The sequence below is a fragment of the Eulemur rufifrons genome, chromosome 19 (genome assembly GCF_041146395.1).
Source record: "Eulemur rufifrons isolate Redbay chromosome 19, OSU_ERuf_1, whole genome shotgun sequence".
Lineage (NCBI taxonomy): Eukaryota > Metazoa > Chordata > Mammalia > Primates > Lemuridae > Eulemur > Eulemur rufifrons.
The window spans coordinates 82,231,318-82,254,060 of NC_091001.1; the positions used below are offsets into that span (position 1 = coordinate 82,231,318).

A 22,743-nucleotide genomic window follows, 5' to 3' on the forward strand; every position below is an offset into this window, starting at 1 on the left:
CGTCCCGGCATTCCTCTGGGGCTGCCGCCCACACACAGCCCGCATTCTGCTGCCCCTTCAAGATAAGAACTCTCTGGCTAAAGGTTCATCAGATAATGGCATCTGTGGCCAAACCCCTGTTCTGCCTCCAGAACGGCATCACGAGGGACTCCGGGGCCAGGAGGGGAGCAGGCAGGGTCATCTGCCACCAGCTCCTCAGCTGAAGCCACTCTGGGGAGCGACAGGTCACCAGAAAATTCACCCATCTCTGCTGCCTGCTGGCCATGAGTGACCTCCTATCTTTGGCGCCCAGGGGGTCTTTGGGCCTCCCAGTGAGCAGAGGCTCCCAGAGCTCTCTGGAGGAGGTTCCTGCCGCTGCTTCGGAGCCTCGGCACAGCCTGGGCATCTCCCATGCCTCCTACAGCGTCAGGTAAGCCACATCCTCCCCCTGCCGGCGTCAGGCCTGGACTCTCACCCCCTCTGCTGCCTCTGCTCACTCATGGGGGCCCTGCCTGGGGGTTTCAGGCTCCCTCTTCAGTGGCCCTCATGGGGAGAAGAGGAGGAAGCGCCTGGGAAATCAGGACCAACAGTGAACGCCCCCCCTCCTGCCAGGCCAGGCCCGGCCCAGGCACGAGCAACGTGCCAGCAGTGCCAACCTGTGCCCCTGACTCCTACCCTCCCCACTGCCCACCCCGGGGTCTGTGGCTGCCCTGTGTGGATGCCGGGGCTAGGGGGATGGGGTGCTGGGAACACGAGGGGTAATAAAGCCTGGGGAAGGAATGCAGGGTCAACAACCCCCGGGTCAGACCGAGAGGGGACATTCAGAACAGCTGCAGGCCAGGCAGCTCCGCAGGTGGTGGGCAGCCTCGCCACTGCCCACCAGGCTCTGCAGAGGATGGCACAGAGGCTGAATCACCTTAGGAATCTGTCCAGGGACAACTGGGGTGCGTGCAGCTGGGATCAGAGCTGGGGGACGGGGTCTGGCCTGTTCCAGGCCCCCATGCTGTCTTTGCCTTCCGGGGGGTTTCCTTTAAAGCAATCGCGTCGGGCCCTGGTGGGACATCACATCTTGCCGGAAGCAGTGGAACAGGCAGATCCTCAAAGACGTCTCCTTGTACGTTGAGAGCGGGCAGATCATGTGCATTCTAGGGAGCTCAGGTAAGCTGGGAAGGAGTTCTCTGAGTTCTCAGTGAAGGCTTTGGTTTGATCTACACCACAGTGAAGAAACAGGTTTAAGTTGTCGCAAGAAGTCTGCAAGTTTGATATCAGAATGAAATTTAATGACATGTCTGACTGTGAATGGAATCTGGTATCAATGTGAAATCTTTAGAAAGATCCTTAAAAAAAGAGTATAAAATTCCACCTAATGTGTAAGTGAATTCAAATTTCCAAGTATGCAAAGCCCCCTTGCACAGGGCCTAGCACATACGGGTGCCCAGGAAACAAAATTTCCCCTGTCTGTGCCCTGCCTAGAGACAGGAAAAGGAATTAAATAAGCACAAACATGCCCACTAAGCCCCCTATTTTATTCTACTGGTCCTTTTTTAAAATTATTTTTATTACTTCAAATATACTATCAAGAATAGAAAATCATATAAAAATGTTCATGTATTAACATCAAGTCTTATCCAATCTTAACATTATACCATATTTGCTTCAGATCTTTTTCTTTCTTAAGGAATTAAACATTACAGATCATACTGAGACCATCTCTGTGCCCATTCCCCATATCATCCTTCTCCTCTTTCCCAGGGTAACAACATTTGAGGCTGCTGCATTCAGTGTTGGTCTTTGTGTCCCTGCATCAGCCAGTCATTGCTATGGAAGGACATAGACTTTGGTGAGGCAGCTCCTTGTGGCTGAGGACAATTTCCTGGGAGGGTCACAGCTGTGAATCCTCAGCAGCTGGGGGATGGGTGCAGCGGCCCTGAAGAGGGGATCTGTGTGGCACACCACAGTGTCCACTGCACTCGGTTACCCTGCACGTTTCAAGGTTGAAAGATTCTAGCAAATTAGCTTCACAGAAGCCTCTTGACTGAGCTATTTCTCACAAATTGTTGACATTTACTGCCACCCACTCTCTACTTGCATTACTCTCTTCTGTAGAGATGGGGAATGTAAGTCTATGATAAAATGTAGGCAGGGGCTGCACACGGTGACTCACACCTATAATCCCAGCACTTTGGGAGGCTGAGGCAGGAGGATCGCTTGAGGTCAGGAGTTTGATACCAGCCTGGGCAACATAGCAAAATCCTGTCTCTACAAATAAAAATAATAATAATGATAATAATAAGCCAGGCATGGTGGCATGCACCTGTAGTCCTAGCTATTTGTGAGGATGAGGAGAGAGGATTGTTTGAGCCCGAGTTGGAAATTACAGTGAGCTATGATAGTGCCACTGCCCTCTGGCCTGGGCAACAGAGTGAGACCCTGTCTCAAAAAAAAAAAAAAAAGAAAAACCATAGGCAGGATCAGCCTCTTTAGACCTAGGGAGTTAAAACCATGGCCATTCACCTGCTATAGCAGGTGCACAACTGTATGGCAATAGTAGTTGTTAAGATTAAATGCAAAGGAATTCCCTGGCTATCTTAGTTCGTTTGGGCTGCTAAAATAAAATACCATAGACTGGGTGGCTTATTAACAATAGAAATTTATTTCTCACAGTTCTAGAGGCTGGGAAGTCCAAGATCAGGGGACCAGCACATTCAGTGTCTGGTGAGGGACTATTTTCTTCATAGCCTGCCATTTTCTCACCCTAACTTCAAATGACAGAAGGGGAAAGGGGTCTTTCTTGACCCCCTTTTATCAAGACACTAATCCCAATCATGAGAGCCCCCCAAAACCTAATCACCTCCCAATACCACCTCCTAATATGCCCCAACTCCTAATACTAATACTTGGGAATAAAGATTTCAAGATATGGATTTGGGGAGGGACATAAACATTCAGACCATAGCACTAACTCAAACTGTTATACTTTTCTGAGATTTCCTGTAAGCCCTTGTTTCCAATTTTTAGACAATTTCTAACTATACACATGTACCATAACATCCAGGGTCATTCTAATTTTCCTTTTGCTAAATATAATGTACTCCTTTAAAAAGAAAAAAAGCTGAGTTATCCCTATAACAATTTGTCACTTATTGCAGGCCTTATGTAGAATTAAACAGGGTGGCATGTAGCACCCTTCTCAGAAGTGTGTCCCACTTCTAAGAACAATAGGGAATTGAATCCACGGTCTCAGAATGTGTGGCCCTCAGGCCAGTGTCTTTCTTCATGCACATCTCAGCAGGACAGTGGGAGGGGCTATTGATCTGGGGGTAGGGGCTGGTGTCTGATGATATAATATCTGGTTACAGCTTTATGACAAGGTCTACCCTTTATACTGAACATGAATCCACAGTAGAATGCAAGTTCCACAAGGGCAGGGGCTTTGTCTTTTTTGTCTTTTTTTTTTTTTGGTAGGGGGATTTTGAGCCAGGATCTCACTTTGTCACCCTGGCTAGAGTGCAGTGGAGTCATCATAGCTCACTGCAGCCTCAAACTCCTGGCTCAAGTGATCCTCCTGCCTCAGCCTCCTGTGTAGCTGGAACTACAGGAGGGTACCACCACCTCTGGCTAATTTTTCTATTTTTTGTAGAGATGAGGGTCTCACTCTTGCTCAGGCTGGTCTTGAACTCCTGGCCTCCAGTGATCCTCCTGCCTTGGCCTCCCATAGTGCTAGGATTACAGGTGTGAGCCACTGTCTTTTTTTCCTGCTGTATCCTTAACACCTAGAACAGGGTCAATCACAGAGTAGGTACTTAGTAAATATTTGTTGAATAAATGACGAAACAAATTAATTCCATGAATTACTTATAGTGTTTCCTAAAATTATATGATTTCATTGGTGTCTTACCTCAAATGGCATTGTCTATCAAATCTTTATTCCTGAGGCAAAAGATGACTTACGTGTTCAAAGTCTCTCTAGAGCATGGTCTAAAGTAAACCTGTCTAGAACCACCCAGCACTCCAGGGCAACTTACTTGACTCACTACTTCCTATCGAGTAGGGCCAAGACTCTGGAATGGGTGTTTCCTTGCAGATTATTTAGCTACAAATGATTTCAGTCTTATTAGAGAAGATAACCCCAAATATCATGGTTTTATTGCCCTTTACAGCATTAACCATTTTTGTGTCTAACTTTGTTATCTTATTCTAACCTTCCTTTCTCCACTGACTGTATGTATAAATTTCTCTTTTTTGAATGAGCTTTGTCATCTTGCTGTTTCTCTCATTAATGAGTTAATAAATATTTGACATATGTTTAAAATAACTGAATTAGTTATCTATTTCTATGTAAAAAAAAAAATTTCCCAAAACTTCGTGGCTTAAAACAACAAAAATTAATTATTTTTCAGAATTTCTATGGGTTAAATTTGGAAGTGACTTGGTTGGGTAGTTCTGTCTTAGGGGACAAGAGGAATATCCACTGGATTTGGCAACAATAAAGTAGCCTTGAAGGGAGGAGTCTAGAGAGAGGGAGGGCATCACATGTGGACTGCCAGCGTTCTGGGCCAGAACAGGATAGAAGTGGGAAATAAATGGAAGACCACTGGTAGATATTGTTGGGGCTCAGAAAACAGTACCCCAAAATGAATGCCTCAGAAGCAAAAGTTTTTCTCTGACTGCCCATCACTTTGTCCCGTTTTCCCGAGGCTAGCCATAGAAACTAGAATCCCTCCTCCCCAAGGTGGGTTATAGAAACCAGAATCCCTTTCTGAAAGGCCAGCCATAAAACCTAAAAATATTCAGTGTAAAAACTGGCCACAAAGAAATCATCTGACCTACATTGTCATAAGACCCCCATTCCAGAGAGGGTCCTGCCCCACACCCAGAAGGAAAGAATGCATGCTGAGAGAGGCTGAGAAGAATCTGGACAGACAGGCCTTGCTAGGTTTCCTCACTCAGTCCATGAGCATTACATCATACTCTGTTTTGTCTAGTCATAGTTCTACATGGCAGTTCATACTTTGTTGACATAAAAGTGGACAATTTTCCCTGCATCTTTTCATCTTCATTCTGAAGGCTCCCATGTATACACATTAAAGAAATTTGTATGCCTTTTCTCCTGTTTAAAAAAAAAAAAAAAATGTAGCTCCCCATCCCTGGGGAGGCCAGTTTAGAGGTAGTGGTGGAGCCAGAATCCGGACTGCAGGGTATTTGGAGCTTCTGCCAGAGCTGAGATCGGATTCCAGAAATGTAAGGCCAGGGAGGCTTTGTTAGAAGAACCACACACAGGCGTAGGATCATGGCTGGGAGATCACAGGGCGCATTTTGAAAGACAACCTCTATGGAGTCCTATTTTGTTTCTTTATAATCGTTCCGCCTCTCTTTCCCACTCTGACCTCTACTTGAACACATGGGGCTAATTCTGAGTTTTGTCACCATGGTTAGAAAAGAAGACAACTGCTACAGGAGCTTGTTTATCTTTGTGCCCCTCACAGCAACAAGCAGTTTTTTAAAAAAATACTTGAACAAAAGATTTTCTCTTTGGCTCTGTGCAAGCCATCACAGCCTCAGTAGAAGTCTCTTACTGTCTTCTCAGACAGTTCAGAACCTCTTGCCTATTTCCTCTGTTATTAATTCTAACTTCTTTGCAGCCTTGGATAGGAAAGGCCTGGGGCAGTCTGTTCCGTCCCCATCAGCTCTGGGCCTGTGTAAAGCTTGTGTCCAGGAAGTCTGAGAGGGGCCCGTGGGTTTCTCATCCTAAAGGCATCACCTAGCTTCTAACCACAGGAAAAAGCAAACTGGGGAAACCTCATCCCCCGGTCTCCTCAAGCACCAAGCAGTTAGTTCCCCACAACTCCTCTGTGGGAATGTTCTTAGTGACAGCCGGCAAGGCCACCCCCGAGGCTCTCAGCGCAGGCTTTGGCCCTCTTGGCTTTACCAAAGGACTCACTCACTAAGCCCGCGCTTCTCAAACTCTGCTGCAGCAGAATCTGACTCAGCAGGCCTGGGGTGGGGCCTGGGGTTCTGCATTTCTAACAAGGTCTCAGGGACACTGATGCTGTTGGTCCTCAGAACACACTTTGCTAGCACGGCTCCAGGCAACGCAACCTACATCCAGGTACAACCAGACCATCCCGGGGACCACGGAAAGAAATTCAGATGTCCTAGGATCCAAAAGTTTCCAAGAGCCCTGGCTTTCCGTTTACACTGATCCTATAGGTATTTTGTTTTTCTATCCAAAACAGTTTTAAAACCAAATAAGCAGACAAAGCACCTTCAGTCTTGACCTGGATGAGCTAAACGCCTTGCACCCCTCTCTCTCAGGCAACAAACTCGAGACTCATTTGTGCCATGAGACTTTGACCCATGAATCAAGGCTGGACCGTGGGGTCACGCCCCCAAAAGGGGGTCTCGGGAGGTTCCTCCAAGGCCGTCAGAGAGGGACCCCTCCAGATCTTTCTCTTGTCGCCCCCCAGGCTCGGGGAAAACCACGCTGCTGGACGCCATGTCCGGGAGGCTGCGGCGCACGGGGACCTTCCTCGGGGAGGTGTATGTGAACGGCCAGGAGCTGCGCCGAGAGCAGTTCCAGGACTGCTTCTCCTACGTCCAGCAGGTGGGCATGTCCCCGGCCCTGCCCCGCCGCCCCGCCGCCCCTCCGGGGGCTCGGGCGACGCTGACGCCCCCTGTCTCGCACGCAGAGCGACACGCTGCTGAGCAACCTGACCGTGCGCGAGACGCTGGGCTACACGGCGCTGCTGGCCATCCGCCGCGGCTCCCCTGGCTTCTTCCAGAAGAAGGTGGGTGCAGCGAGAGTGGGTTTGCACCCCTCCTCCTCGCCCTTTGCCCTCTAGAGCTTGCCGTGCCCTGCGCCATCCGAGAGGGCAGCCACCAGCCTTTTGAGTGCTTGGAAGGTGACTAGTTCCGACTCGTGACGTGTTCTGAGTGCAGAATACACACTGGATTTCAGACACGGAGTCTTAAAAATCAGAATGTGAAATAGCTCATTGAGAATTTTTTAAAGTATTGAATACAGGTTGAAAAGATAATAATTTGGCTGTGGATAATATTATTAAAATTAATTTAATTTGTTTTACTTTTTAAAATGTGGCTACTAAAATATTTCAGTTCTGTATAAGGCTTGTGTTCTCTTTCTGTTGGACAGTGCTATTCTACAAGCTCCATGTTTAAACAGATATTATTTTCCCCACTAATTTTTCTCAACTTGCTCTGAGGCATCTTGAATGTGCCTCATCCACATTGGATTAAGTTAATCAAGAAAGGAATTGTCAATTCCTTCTAGGTTCCAATCTTAATGTACAATGGTACACTCTTAAATGTACCCAATTTGGAAGTAGCCACAGGTGAACCCATTGGGGCCTTACCTGGAAACATTGGCTCACTTCTGTCTGGACTGGGAAGGATCCAGGGAACCAATGACAGGGGGATGTGCCATGTTCAAAGGGGCGCAGCTCCCTGAGAGCAGGCTGGTGTGTTGTGATGCCCCAGGCAAGTGAACAACATTCTTCTTTCTGAGAATCCTGGACAATTCTGGGTGTAGTTCTCTAGAGTCTTGGCAAGAGGTCTGGCCCTCAAGGATGACCATCGGCCTCAAAGAGAGAGGCCTGACTCTGTTTCTTCCCCGAAGGTTACCTTAGAGTGCTCAGAAGGTATTTCAAGGTTTTTGCTATTTCACCTAGTTATACTGTGTTCTCACATCTGGCTGGTTTCATTCTGACAGCAGCCCTGTAGGGAGGCATTGTCTCCATCTTGCAGAGTAAGATACTGCCACCCAAGGAGATTAAGATCAGACAACTAAGAATGGCAGTGCTAGGGCAGGAACCCAGGCCCTCGGGCTCCATCAGGCCTCCCTGAGCCCCCTGTGGTCTGAGAGGGGAGGCTAGAGCTCAGCCCATGGGGAGGCTCCGTGTGCACAGCCTTGTGCACATGGCTTTTGGTGGCCCAAGAGTGAGTGGCAGATGAGGAGCCGGGCCACACAGCCTCTCTGCAGGCCTTCTCTCTGTTTGCCTTTGTATTTCTATTCCCAAAATAGGTGGGAGAAAACCCTATTGATATTTGGATGGAAGATAGGAAGTCATGGATTAGCGACTCATTTTCATCACATACCCCAAGGAGAGAATCTGAGAAAGCCACTGGGCCCTTCCCCAGAAAACGCACATGTTTGCATAAATATTTAGAAAATTTATGGGTACTTTGGAATGGAGTGATGGCAAATTTGCCCCCTAGTGAATGGTCTCTCCCCCTGGTACAGGCAGTTCCAAAATGTACTGCAAAGGTTGCTAGCACAGACTTTTCCCTGCTTGAGAGTCCTTTCTGAGAAAATCCAGTCCACAGGGTGTAAAATCCTGACAATTTAATGAGAAGGAAGTCCTGGTGATAATAGAGGAGACAGCACCGCAGATCTGCGGGCTTTTGGCTAAGCCTTGTACTTCATGGACTGCCTTAGAGAGCCCAGACAGTCCTACTCTCAATCCTGGCTCTGCCACTTGGACCTTGGCCAGTTATGGACCTCTCCGAGGGTCCATTTTCCCCTCTATAATAAATACAACAATAATTTGTCTCCACCGAGGTTGATATGAAAAATTGATCAGATTGTGTGAAAGCACTGAACAAAGAAGGTTGGACTTGATGGTCCCAATGGTCTCTTAAAAGACTCAGTGAATTCTGTTTCCAATAGTGTTTGCAAAATATGGGAGAGGCTTTCTGCAGGGGCATGAAACATCTGAGACAAATTAGGTAAATGTCTTCTCTGCCCACCCCTTCTGAGCCAGAAGGGGCAAGCTTACTCCTTTCTTGATGTTGCAGAAAGATGAAGAGGAGGCTGGGAAATCTACCCTGGCTGGTGAGCACAAAATCCGAGCTTGTCAAGCAAAGCTCAGTTCTAGGATTCTTTTACTCTGAAGGCAGAGGAGATCCTTGTTTTTTTCCAGAACATATCATGCTCATTTATTAATGCATTTTTACCTTCCAATTAGTCCTTTGAAACTACTTCAGATGTGTCCCTTCTGTTGGTCAAAGTTTCATCTATGATATTGATCCCACCCCTCTCCTCTGGAACTTTGTTTCATAAGTCATCCCCTCTTTTATTCCAAGCTAGTTTGTTACTGTTGTTTTTTAATGCAATGTTTTTATTTCTATTTCATTATATTAATAAAAGTAATACAACCTCATTAGGGGTGTGTGAGAACAAAACTCATTACCATGTAAGTATTCTTTCTCTCTTTTTTTTTTTCCTTTTTCTCAGACTTGAGCCAGTTTATATTCTCTGCCTCTTTCTATCTGCTTTCCCCCAGGGTTTTATGCAGATCTGGGTAATCAGTAAGGGAGGACTAGAAATACAGATTTTTTAGTAGGTCTCTGGAGAGGAGATAAGCTGAGGAAGGAAAGAGGGAGAGGGAAGCAAAAGGCCCAGCTTCTTGTTTATAAAGTCAGTAAAGAATTTTTTCCAGCTGTTATTGCTGTGGGGGAGTTGAGAATGAGGAGGAAGAAGAAGGGTTTCAGGGAGCTGCAAGGTGTAAGTAGAGGGAGGAGAATCAGAGGAAAGGGAATGTTAAGTGTGGCTGTGGGTTATAAATTGGGTCCCCTTTAAAGTCCTTAAAGAAATTCAAGTAAAGATTGTAATTATTTTTAATTACTTTTGATAGCTGGATTATCTTTCTTAGATGCAAAACCACACTGAGATTGGGCCACATGGGACTCCAGGACTTACATGATTTACATAAGGGAAAACAGGTTTAGTGCAAATCAAACTGGATTTTTTAAACATATAAAACATTTATAATAAAGTTTCAAAACCTAAACACTTATAAACAAAATAAGCTATATTGTATTTATGCCTTTGGGGGATTTTTGTGTATGGGCTGAACTGACTAGGGCATCTGAAAATGGGAGTTTAATGAAGTAACCATTGTTTCCTGGTGAATTTCTCTGAAGGAAGTATAACAGTTGCTCTAGGGATTTAAAAAAAAAAAATTCACATTATTTATTTAAATCTGGCACATGTATTATATTATGATTTAAACCAAATATTGGATTATATTATTATAAAAGGCTTGTTTTCCCCAGGGTATGGTGAGTCTGGAAGTGGCCCGTGCAATCTTGGGAGGTGTGTTGCCCCTCCCAAGCCATCCCCAGCCCATGCATTGAAATAGCAGCGGCAGCGACATCCAGCCTTCCTGGAATTTGTTTCTCCTATAGGTGGAGGCAGTCATGGCAGAGCTGAGTCTGAGCCACGTGGCAGACCGACTGATTGGTAACTACAATTTGGGGGGCATTTCCAGTGGTGAGCGGCGCCGGGTCTCCATCGCAGCCCAGCTCCTCCAGGATCCCAGTAAGTGGGACCCAGAACTGCTACTAGCTGCTGCCTAAGCATCTTCCGTGTGTCTGCAGATACTTTCAGCCCTTTCTTCACAGTTCCCATTTGGAAAGAGTTTGTATGGAACTGAAATTATTGAGATCTTTCAAACTGGGGACCCAGTTTTTTGGGAAATGCTGTATAGTTCATTTCCTGGTGTTGTTACATCATGTACAAAACAGCTCTTGGACTTGAAGCGTTACATTTGTGTGCTCCATTCTGGTCTTCCATGAACAGGGGGCCCTGTGCTGCCCGTCCTTACTTCTTACCAGAGCAGTCCCACTGTGTTTGCTGGGGAAAGCCAGTGAGTTTGCTATGACTGCAAGTGTTTAGGAAATGGTGGGAATTAAAACAGGAATTTGGGTGATACACTCAAAAGTATGTATGTTGTGGGGAAGGGGCTATCAAAATGGGGTGCCCAGTCCCCTGCCTCTCTTGCTCGGTTTGGTCATTTCCCCACCACCTGGGGAAACCTCACCACTCAGTGCACCTGGAAGAGGACATGTTGCATGTGGATACTGTCTTTGCACTGTGGGAGATCAAGACTTCCTGTTCTTTCTTCAGATGGTGCTTGGTCACTAGACAGCAAACAGATGCTTTTAAGAGCCCTGGTCATTTTTGGGTAGAAATAAAATTACAGTTAAACCCTCTAAAGACACTAAATGCCTGCCATACCTCAGACCTTGTTTCATAGGTCAGATTTTTTTTTTCCTCAGTGCAAAGACCCTGTTAGTGTTGAAAAGTGCTACAGACATCAGACATGGAATGGGGTTGTATCTTTTTAACTAGCCTCCTCTTAGCCTCTTCAAAACAACTTGGTGCCAGCCTGCCAACTCTTGTTCCCTGTTAGGGTCCCCTGGACAGAACACAGACAGTCCACAGTACCTGTGAGAGGCTTGATCTCCTTGCTCCCCTGTCCCCTTGAGGATTAAGGCCCAAATGTGCTCTGGAGCTGGCAATCGGGCCCTCCCAGGTCAGGTCCTTTCTCCTGGGCTCAGGCTGAAAGTCAGTTTCTTTGCAGCTACTTCTCACCAAGCACCATTTGGATGGGGTACCACAGTTCAATAAGGGACTGCTCAAAATTCTGAGTTTTAAGCACAGAGCCCAAGCTCGGCAGTGGCTCAGAAGTCTGGCCCTTCTTTGCCGGCAGAGATCATGCTGTTTGACGAGCCAACCACGGGCCTGGACTGCATGACCGCGAATCAGATCGTCGTCCTCCTGGTGGAGCTGGCTCGCAGGAACCGCATCGTGGTCCTCACCATCCACCAGCCCCGCTCTGAGCTCTTCCAGGTGAGGGGATCTTCTGGGCAAGGGTGGGTATGGGTGTGTTGAGCAGGGAATTGCGGGGGCAGGGTCAAGGTTCTTACTAGAGCAATTGGAGCCAGCAGCTCCTGAGAGGAGAAGGGCAAAAGGTGGAAACTCACTTCTTTCAGCATTTCCAAATGCTTTCTGTACACTAGCTCATTTAATCTGCACAACAATCCTGTGAGGTGCACATAAGTATATCCACTTAACAGAGGAAAAGAGTGGAACTTAGAAATGATTCAAATTTGAGCCAATATCATACCGTTAGTAACAAGCTAGAATTGGCATTCACAATCAAGTTGGCTTCAAAGGCTGTATTTTTTCCACTAAACCTCACATATTTCCTTCTAAAAATCTCACTTTATCCTCCTAGTATCCTTTTAGTTAGCTTTTTATAGACAAAGACCTGAGATTTAAAATAAAAACAAAAAAGAAGGCCGGGGACAGTGGCTCACGCCTGTAATCCTAGCACTCTGGGAGGCCAAGGCGGGTGGATCGCTCGAGGTCAGGAGTTCGAGACCAGCCTGAGCAAGAGTGAGACCCCGTCTCTACTAAAAATAGAAAGAAATTAGCTGGACGACTAAAATATATATAGAAAAAAATTAGCCGGGCATGGTGGCGCATGCCTGTAGTCCCAGCTACTAGGGAGGCTGAGGCAGTAGGATCGCTTAAGCCCAGGAGTTTGAGGTTGCTGTGAGCTAGGCTGATGCCACGGCACTCACTCTAGCCAGGGCAACAAAGTGAGACTCTGTCTCAAAAACAAAAACAAAAAACAACCAACCAACCAACCACCCCAGCTTGCCCGGCATCACTTACCTGGCATGGCTGGGACTAAGGCCCAGCAGTGGGTCTCTACCCAAGATGTGATGCTGCACCTCGGGACGGGATGCAGCGTGACTCGCAGTGCTAGCCCGGGCTGGCGAGTGTAGGGATGGACTCTGAGTGTGTCCAGGAACACACGGCCAAGGCAATCAAAGGACTGATGCTTGGAAAGGTATTTCCCACAAGGACATGGGGACCTGATCACACTCTAACTCCCTCTGTTGTCCCATCAGCTCTTTGATAAAATCGCCATCATGAGCTTCGGAGAGTTGGTTTTCTGTGGTACGCCAGTGGAAATGCTTGATTTCTTCAGTGGCTGCGGCTACCCTTGTCCTGAACATTCAAACCCTTTTGACTTCTGCAGTAAGTTTTCCCCATCGTGAATGTTTTTTAAACTTTGCCATCTCAGATTTCTGCCTGGATGACACCAGCCTTATAGGGTTTTATTTTTGCTTTCGTTTTGGTGTTTTATACTTTTCAAGGAATCAATCTGGCTCAATTAACTCATCATAGTTAACCTATCCAAATGAGGTGGGGTGTCTCTCTTAATCGGCGCACTCCTGCTCTGTCAGAGAAAAATCAGCTGAGCTTCTGGATTCTCCTAGACAGTCCTAGTGGGATCCTCATGGCCCTGTTGGGTAGCCTTAAAATATTCTGATTTTATAAGTAGGCAGTAATAACAGGTTTTGTTCTGATGGGATATTATGGCTAGTACTCCCGTACCCATGGTGAAACATTATCCATTGTATGTACATATATATGTGCTTTTAAAAACACATGGTTGATATCTTTTTGGGAAAAAATTTCAGTGGATCTGACATCAGTGGATACCCAAAGCAAAGAACGGGAAATAGAAACCTACAAGAGAGTCCAAATGATTGAATCTGCCTACAAAACATCAGCAATTTGTCACAAAACTTTGGAGAATATTGAAAGAACAAAACACCTGAAAACATTACCAATGGTTCCTTTCAAAACCAAAGATTCTCCTGGAGTTCTCACTAAACTGGGTGTTCTTTTGAGGTAAGAGCCTCTCAAATGTAAGCAAGGCCCATTTTGGGTCTTTAGACATCCACCAATAATTTTTAAAAAGTAATTAAAATCGGGTTATTTGGTTTTCAGGAGAGTGACGAGAAACTTACTGAGAAATAAGTTGGCAGTGATGATGCGTCTCCTTCAGAATCTGGCCATGGGTTTATTCCTCATTTTATGTGTCCTCCGGGTCCAGAGCGATGTGTTAAAGGGTGCCATCCAGGATCGCGTGGGTCTCCTATACCAGTTTGTGGGTGCCACTCCGTACACAGGCATGCTCAATGCTGTGAATCTGTGTAAGTGCCTCTGTGCAAGAGATGGACCCCTTCCTCCCTAAATATCTCCCTTCTCCAGCTGTAACCTTACAAAAGTCCACCATTATAAGGGCATTTCTCTGAGCTACACCTGGCCCTCTCCAGATTCTCTGGGGAAAGGTAACTATTGAGTTACTAACACCTTGGTGTGAATTAGCTCACCAGGAGAATCTCTCTCTGAGGGTCTAAGGATCCAGGAAAACATGAAGTTATGATGTACTAGTGGGCTAGGAAGACTCTTTCAAAAGATCATTCCTGGTATCTCATGTTGGTCAGTAGCATGCCTAGTCCATTGAGGCCCAGCTACCAGGCCAACTTTGCAGCATCAGTTTCTTTTTGGAGCCTGTTTCAGGACAGCCAGCACCTAATTGTCAAACTCAGTGGGAGTCAAGAAGCAATACCTGGTTGCCTGATGTTACAGTTTATGCAGGAAAATGGGCTAGAGGGATTTCCAAAATGTATCACTGAAGTTCAGGGAATGAGAGAGAAGGAGATGCTTCTGCAAAGTCGGTCCTAGAGATGAATTCCCCAGGCTCTCTGCATTTCCCAGGCTTTCCTGGCCCTGTAGATCAGGTGTAAAATGCAGGCTGCTGGGGGGCCAAGATCCTGCACAAAAAGGGGACAAAGTGCTTCAAATCACTCATTCATGCCCCTTTTGCATGTGCTTTTCTTGAATTGGTGACAACCCCCCACTTTAGAGAGAAAGAAATTAATTATGATATCTTTTGCAACTGTATTGCAATTGATAGAGTGTAGATTTGGTAGGGAGTAGTACTCATTGTGCTATGGATGGCAGGTCCCCTCCTTCCATGACTAGGGAGCCTGCCCAGCTGTTCCTCACCATCTAGCCATGACAGTCCTCAAGTTCAGCTTGGGTGAGCCCTCCCTCCCTTAGCCATGTGGTGACTGACTGTTCCGAAACCTGCCTTCCACACCCAGTTCCTGTGCTGCGAGCTGTCAGTGACCAGGAGAGTCAGGATGGCCTGTACCAGAAGTGGCAGATGCTGCTGGCCTACGTGCTGCATGTCCTCCCCTTCAGCGTTGTTTCCACCATGCTTTTCAGCAGTGTGAGCTACTGGTAAGGCATGATCAGGGTCATTCAGTCCTCATGGGGCCAGGCTTCCCATGGAGTCACAGAGGGCCAATGGCACTTGTGGAGGGAGAGCTCCAGGGTGAACAATTCCCTATTCTCTGCTCTGGAGGATCTCCATTTTGCCCATCAATGTGTAGTGCAACGTCATATCTTTCAGGACATTTATTTTATTGTAAATAACCCAACCTGCGGCCCAACCAGCATGGGACCTGAGGGCAAACCAACAAGACTACATGTGCCAGGGAATAGCATGTCCTACATTCATGGCAGGGCCTGGGCCAGAGAAGAGGGCTCAGAAGTAGTTGGGATCCAAGTATATGTGGGGCCCAGGTGTAGGGAGAAAGCAGTCTGAGTGTAAAACCGTAAGACAGACACACATTTAGAGGGTGGGAAGAGGACAGCAAGCTAATGAAGGAGGCAGAGGGGTGATCAGGGAGGTGGAAGGAGAAGCAGAATTGGGCAGCATCGGAGAGGATGAGGGAGGAGAGAGTTTCAAAGAGGTGTAGTGAACTCTTCAATATTGTAGAGGGTAAAGGAGGTGAGATATAAGATGAGGAGGTCATTGTGATCTTCCAACAAGGAGCCTCAGTAGAGTAGCAGAGGCATAAGTCAGGTTTACAAGGGAATGAGGAATGAGATAAAGGAAGCAAATACTGTTTTGAGAAGCTTGGAGGTATAGGGTAAGATGAAGAGGAGGAAGTTGCTTAAATGATTATTGAGCTTAAAGAATGGTTGTTTTAGGTTGTGGTAAATCATCAAAAAACATGAGATTGAGAGTAGATGAAAATATAGCAAAAACTGGGATAAAGCAAAGATCAAGCTTCCAGAGTAAACCAAGGTAGAGGCAAGGGAATCAGAATAACATGATGCCAGCAGCTAGGGGTCACACTATGCAAAGATAAGGAAGTTGGGGTGGGCGAGAAAGAGAGAGGATGAAAAATCAAGAAGATGACGATAGCAAGAAATCATAAAATGGAAGGTGAATTCATCTGCTGAGGTGAATTCACTGAGGAGAGAGACTGAAATTGAGGAGAGAGGTTAATTTAAAGTAGGAGTTTATATCAGTCATGATGGGCCACACCACTGGAACACAAGACACAATGAGGAAACCTTAGGGGTTCAGGGGCCAGCTGAGGCAAAGTGGCAGAGTGGATCCAATGAGGACAGCAATATGCCTCGGACATCACACTTCCAATGGCTTAAGTGAGAGAGCAGGGTCCCCAGAGTGGGAATTGATGAGGCAAAGAATGGCAGAAAGAGCAAGATGGTGGCCATGGAAGTCGGAATCCACTAAGGGTGTGTAACAACTCATCTGACGAATCAATGGTGCTGGAGCAAAGGGCTTTTACCTTTTATTTCAAAAAATTGAAATAAAAAAGGAATAGCAGAAGGGGGGCAAGGAGCTGTGGCAGTGAGGGCATTGGGGAAGTAGGAGACAGGAAGCCATGATTAGAGAGGGTGTCTTCAGAATCTGAAATCTTGGAAGTGGAAGAGTTTTGAGCAATATTTAAGTCCAAGGCATGATGAGTGATTAGGTAGATGGAGCCGCTGGAACTGAGGAGATTAGCTAATCAGCAGACACCAATGTTGATGGCTCATCAAGAAGGTTAAAGACCTAGAGGAAAATGATAGTGGATGGGAGTGGAAAGAATGACCCTGGTGTGGATGCTACGAAGACATCAAAGGTGCGAGAATGTTTTAAATGTCACCAAAGACCACAATGGGGAAGGTAATTAATAGTATAAGCAAACTTCTTGATTTGTATAAGAGGAAAGATGGATGGCTTTCAAGAGTGGTGAGGAGGGGTGGGTATAAGACATGCCAACTTCTTTTCCTTACTCTACAAATGGAATAAAAAGCAGCCATGTCTAATGAAGACAGGCTATCACCAGGGAAATGTACTCTGGTGAAGGGAGTATAAGAAGAAAGGGGAATGTATACCGGGTAGTTTGTTTATAAGACAATAAAGGTCAAATCAATGGAAGGGGTTGGTGGAATAAAAGACAGGAATGGAATGGAGTAGGCCTGGGGAGGGCTAACCTGACCAAGGATGAAAGAAGTGAGGGGTTTTCATGCTGGCAATAATCCCATATAATAGGAATGTGGTTCAGGGAAGGAGGGGCTGAAAAGCAGGTTGGGTGAATCCTTAACATTAGGGCAGGCCTGGTGCTAGTTAGGCAGAACATGGTTATTTATGAAGAAGCCTGGAGAGTTCAACAACCCTACTTATTGCAGTTAGTTCTGACTGTTGTCTAAGTAATTTAATATTTTCCTATGAGAGTTGAAGAAGCTATAAAAGAGGAAAGGTAGCTCCCATCAAGTTGGAGCCCACAGAAACAATTTGAGGTAATAAGTGATCTCAAATGTTGGCTCTGTCCCACAAAGGCCTTTCAAAGGGAGTTTGGCTTGCCCTGCAAACTCCTCCCACCCACTAACCACCTGGGATTTATTCATAGAAGGCAAGTGTGGTATTTTTCTTAAATGATAATCCTTGGAGAGGAAACTAAAGACCTTATGCTTTCCTAGGACTCTGAATTTATATCCTGAGGCTGCCAGGTTTGGATATTTCTCTGCCGCTCTCTTGGTCCCCCACTTAATTGGTGAATTTCTAACTCTTGTGCTACTTGGTATGGTCCAAAACCCAAACATAGTCAACAGTGTTGTGGCTCTGCTGTGCATTGCTGGGATGCTTATTGGATCTGGACTTGTCAGGTAAGATGTAACCATTCAGAGAATTTAGACTGGTATAATTAGTTGTTAAACCACCTGATTATTATAAAGGAATTCCAGAGGAGAACTATGTGATACTGGTTAAAGATATTACTCTGCTAATCATTATTACCTTAGACCTGGAACTGTTCACCACTTGTCCAATAAAATGTCTTTTTTTATTGAGAATCAGGAAATGACAAGATTATCATATTATTGATATGATTCACATGTACTTAGCCATTGTACCAAGAGGAGGAAAACCAATCTGGATGCTCCAGAAAAACTCACAGCCCATATGACAGGCTAAATCGCGTGCATGTTAGTTATTTCTGACCTGGTAGAATTGAATCTCTATTCCAGTTCTCAGTTCCCAGTTATTTTTAGGAATCAAGACTAGTTAGATAAGAAAAGAGCCTGCAGGATGAAAGACTGCTCAAAAAAGTATCAGGACTCAAAGAACATATACCAAAGTTAACAGTAATCATCTCTGGATATTTAGTTTTTTTCTTCATATTTTTATATTTTATAAATGTTCTATAATGGTCAAGTATTATTTTATAACCAAGAAAAAATAGATACATACACATACATTTTTAAAAAGCAGTAGCAAAAAGGGTAGAGAATTTTAAAAGTGTAAAAATGATCCCAGGCAGGTGATATGAGTTTACTTACCCATAAGTAAACTATGGGTCCCTGAGGAAAAGTGAAGAAAGCTGTTTCTTTGACTTAAAAATCAAATAAGAAAAAAAAACCTGAGCATCTACTATATTTAATTATATTTATAATAACGTTTAGTTATTTAACTCTCAGAGTAATCCATTTTCAGATATGGAAACTAAGCTCAGACCTGACTTTGCTCAAGGCAGGCCACCATGGAGAGCCTCTCTCACGATGCGCTTGACTCCCTAGAGAGAGGGCTGACCTCGGAGTTAGAAACTCCCTCCACCACTTAGCTGCCACATGACCACGGGCAAGTCACTTTTCTACCTAAATTAGTGTGTTCATTTATAAAATGAACACACTCAGCTCCACCTACCTCAAGGAATCATAAGAAGCAAATGAGATAATGTGAAAACATTATGACTGTAGTGAATTATATAAAGGTGAGATATCATAAAGCAAAGTGAGCTAGGCTCTGATCAATTTCTATCAAATCTTTGCTGATATCAAACCACAAATATTTATTTTGTGTTTAGCCCTGTGTGGTGCTGGGAGAAATGAAGGTGTATGGTTCCTACCTCAAAGGGGTAGCACTCTAGCCTCTGGGCAGCCATTCTCTTGTGGCCATCCTCCTATTCCAGGCCTTGTCATCTCGTACTTGAACTTCTGCTGAAGCCTGCTGTCTCTTTTGCTGTTCTCACTCTGCCCTTACTCTGGTCCATCCTACTTGCTGATGTTACCTTGCTTTTCTTAAAACATTGATTTCAACATAATCTTCCTTATGGTCATTCAACATCAACTCATTTCAAGGCCCTGAAATGGTGGTTTCCAGCTATTGTTCCAAACTCACCTCCCACTGCTCCTATTTCAAATCCTCTGCTCCAGCCTTTCTGGTCCATTCAGTCCAATATGTAGGCCTTGACATGTCTGTGCTCATACCATTTCTGCCTTTCTAGGATGTCCCTCCTCTTCCCCTAACTTCTTCCCATTCCCACCTATCCTTTTCAATTAGCAGCCTCTCATTGTAGTTAATTCAATTTTGTGCCTTAGGGAGTTACCAATAATTGAAAGTCATGGAGTCTGAGGGTCACTTGGGAATAGGTAAAACCATAAATACTAAATACAAGAACGTCATGGACATGTGGTACTAGTTTTTTATACTTTTTTGGCACAAGTAGTTCACTACTATGTATTTTTATAGTTTTAAGGATATATATCCTATGTCCCCAACTACTTTGTGAGTTCTTTAGGGATAGGATACTTCTTTTGAATTTCTAACCACCCAGAACTAGTGCCTTGCAAATAGAAAGAATTTTATATTTTTTGATTGATAGAAACTGCATAGTGGACCAAGAAGGCCATGGTGTCTGCATAAAGTTTCTCCTGAAATAGTTTAGAGAGGAGACATATTTCCTTTTCACACTGACTGCTTGCTCACTCTCTCCTTCCTTTTGCCCTTGTATTCTGGTTTAGTTCTCACTTCCTATACTACACCTTCAAATCTGTTTAATCACAAATATCTTCCACCACTGAGATATGTGTTAAATGTTTTCTTTTATCAATGGAGCTTACCAAAAAAAGTAAACACTAATTGATCATGAGAGGACTGTTAAATTAAGGTCTCTACTATAATGGGCCACCAAGCTGTTATTAAAAATGACAAAGTGCTATGCTTACTGACTTGGAAGGATGTCTGAGACATATGTTTATGAGAAAAAAAGTAGGTTAGGAAAGAGCATGAGAAGTTTAATCCCATTTATATAAAACTTTATAAACATATACATACGTTATATATTTATATATCACCAGTTATTTCTGGGCAATGGTATTTCTTTATATTTTTCAGTATTGTTTGAAGTTTTTTTATAGTAGACATAATTTTTATAACCGCAAAATAGAAAATTATATTCATGTTGGAAAAAATAAAATAAGGATTGCTTTTCTTTTCATTTGGTAGGACTATTACCAGAGCCTATTGAATTTCATGTCTCTTTTTTCTCTTTTTCTTAAGAAACACACAAGAAATGCCTATTCCTTTTAAAATCATCAGTTATATTACATTCCAAAAATATTGCAGTGAGATTCTTGTAGTCAATGAGTTCAATGGACAGAATTTCACTTGTGGTAAGTATTCTATTTTGGAATATTATTTTTTACACGTTATTCTGAGGAAGCAATTTCCTGAGGGAAAGATATTTTTGAAAAAAAAGCTATATTTTATAATAAATCAATTTAAAACTTAGTTTTGAAATAAAGTCCAATATTTTTTCTCTGATTTTTAAAATGAAAGAAAATAAGCAGTGGTCAAGTTAGTCTCCTGTCAAAGGTCAATAGCTTAAGGCCACTTTGATGTTATTAGAAAATGACAGACCTTAAGTATATTGTTATAAACTATAGTATATTCTGGATGGACTCAGTTCCTATTAATATATCTACTGAACACATCTGAGCAGGCTGAAGTGGCTTCTTATTCACCAAAATGTAATAGTATATAGCAGAGCAATGCTATTGTTTACACAATCCCACAAGACGGAAGTGGGAACATAACAAGGTCCTCAATATTTTTAGGTGATAATGTCAGTAACTTTAGGATATTTGGTGCTAAGTGATCATGATTTTTATCAGGAATGTGGTAATGAAACTATACCCAAAATGGAAATAAACCCATCTCTATCTTCAAATGAAGCGAAGGCCCAGAACTGCTCACTCTTGCTTCATCTAATTGTGAATTCGGGGCTTTCTAAAATGTCCTGTATCTTTCATGAAGTAAGTAAGGTACTTAGCAGAGTGCTAAGCACTTAGTGAGCATTTGGTAAATATCTGTTGATTAAATTACTTGACATGAACCAAAGCTGATTTTGTCAATCTTTTCCTTGGCAGGCAGCTCAAATGTTTCTGTGACAATTAATCCAATGTGTGCCTTCACTGAAGGAATTCAATTCATTGAGAAAACCAGCCCAGGGGCAACATCCAGATTCACAACAAACTTTCTGGCTTTATATACATTTATTCCAGTTCTTGTCATCCTAGGAATAGTTGTTTTTAAAATAAGGGATCATTTCATTAGCAGATAGTAAAAAATATTGCTGGGAAAGTGGAATTTAAGTTGCCGGATGTGTATGACTGCTTTGAATATCTTAAATAGGAATGCCATGTATTTCTTTCTTGATAGGACATCTTAAGTCTTTTAACCATTAAGACTCCATTTGTGGCCGGGCGTGGTGGCTCACGCCTGTAATCCTAGCACTCTGGGAGGCTGAGGCAGGAGGATTGCTCGAGGTCAGGAGTTCGAGGCCAGCCTGAACAAGAGCAAGACCCTGTCTCTACTAAAAATACAAAGAAATTAGCTGGACAACTAAAAATATATATAGAAAAAAAAAATTAGCTGGGCATGGTGGTGCATGCCTGTAGTCCCAGGTACTTGGGAGGCTGAGGCAGTAGGATCACTGAAGCCCAGGAGTTTGAGGTTGCTATGAACTAGGCTGACGCCACGGCACTCTACTCAGGGCAACGGAGTGAGACTCTGTCCCCAAAAAAAAAAAAAAAGACTCCATTTGTGTCCATTGGATCCATGCAGGCCTTGAATGCAAATAGAAATGGTTCATAGTCCTTTGCTATTTCAACTTTCAGGAACATGTGGTGTTTGGAAATTATGACTGAGTTGGTCCCAGAATGTAAATAATAATCATTCATAAACCTATGGGAGATTAGTATGACTATTTGTTTTCTTTGTTCTAGACACAGAAAAATAAGTCTGTTGAAAAAAATTATGCTTACATTTGATAAAGGATTCCGTAAAAAGAAAATGTTTGAATGATTACTGACTGTCAGTAACAGAAAAGGACTTGTGGGTTTAACTGAAGGAAAGTGTCATGCAGAACTGAGTGAGAATGCTTTTGATATTTGAAACCCACACTTGACCAGGTATGGTGGCTCATGCCTGTAATCCTAGCACTCTGGGAGGCTGAAGTAGAAGGATTGTTTGAGGCCAGGAGTTTGAGACTAGCCTGAACAAGAGTGAACCCCGTCGCAACAAAAAAATAGAAAAACTAGCCAGGCATGGTGGTGTGTGCTTGTAGTGGTGCGAGGCTGAGGCAGGAGGATCACTTGAACCCAGGAGTTTGAGGTTGCAGTGAGCTGTGATGATGCCGCTGCACTCTAGCCTGAGTGACAGTGAGACCCTGTCTCAAAAAACAAAACAAACAAACAAACAAAAAAGAAACCCATACTTATGGGCACATGTCCACGTGAGGGGACTGAGTTATCTGATCACATTGAGGGGATGCCGGACAGATGGATGATGAACACCATTGATACAGAGCACCCACGGATTTTACTGAGGGTTAAAATTTTAAAAACTGTAGGAATGGGCTGAATGGTGAACATAGCACACCAGACAAACCTCTGTTTTTAAAGATTAGTTTGCTATTTTTCACTTTTAGCTGTTTTACTTATAAAATTAA

The 22,743-nt window shown here is 44.1% G+C and overlaps 1 protein-coding gene across 1 annotated transcript; it reads left to right on the forward strand.

Annotated features, from left to right (window-relative positions):
* The first annotated feature begins 126 nt into the window (after window positions 1–126).
* ABCG5 (ATP binding cassette subfamily G member 5) lies at window positions 127–22,646 on the forward strand. Its single transcript, XM_069494426.1, has 13 exons — window positions 127–409; window positions 1,016–1,137; window positions 6,447–6,583; window positions 6,669–6,767; window positions 10,186–10,318; window positions 11,493–11,632; window positions 12,703–12,832; window positions 13,279–13,492; window positions 13,592–13,797; window positions 14,755–14,893; window positions 17,435–17,620; window positions 20,292–20,404; window positions 21,161–22,646. Exons 1-13 carry the CDS (start codon window positions 264–266, stop codon window positions 21,352–21,354), a joined length of 1,959 nt encoding a protein of 652 aa, XP_069350527.1. The 5' UTR covers window positions 127–263; the 3' UTR covers window positions 21,355–22,646.
* The last annotated feature ends 97 nt before the right edge of the window (window positions 22,647–22,743 follow it).

What these genes read in the sequence shown, in the direction of transcription:
- ABCG5 (XM_069494426.1), top strand. Translation starts at nt 264, where the DNA reads ATGAGTGACCTCCTATCTTTGGCGCCCAGGGGGTCTTTGGGCCTCCCA. An exon ending in GTGCATTCTAGGGAGCTCAG is followed by an intron (nt 1,138 to 6,446) that starts GTAAGCTGGGAA and finishes GTCGCCCCCCAG; the next exon opens with GCTCGGGGAAAACCACGCTG. An exon ending in TTCAGCAGTGTGAGCTACTG is followed by an intron (nt 14,894 to 17,434) that starts GTAAGGCATGAT and finishes ATGCTTTCCTAG; the next exon opens with GACTCTGAATTTATATCCTG.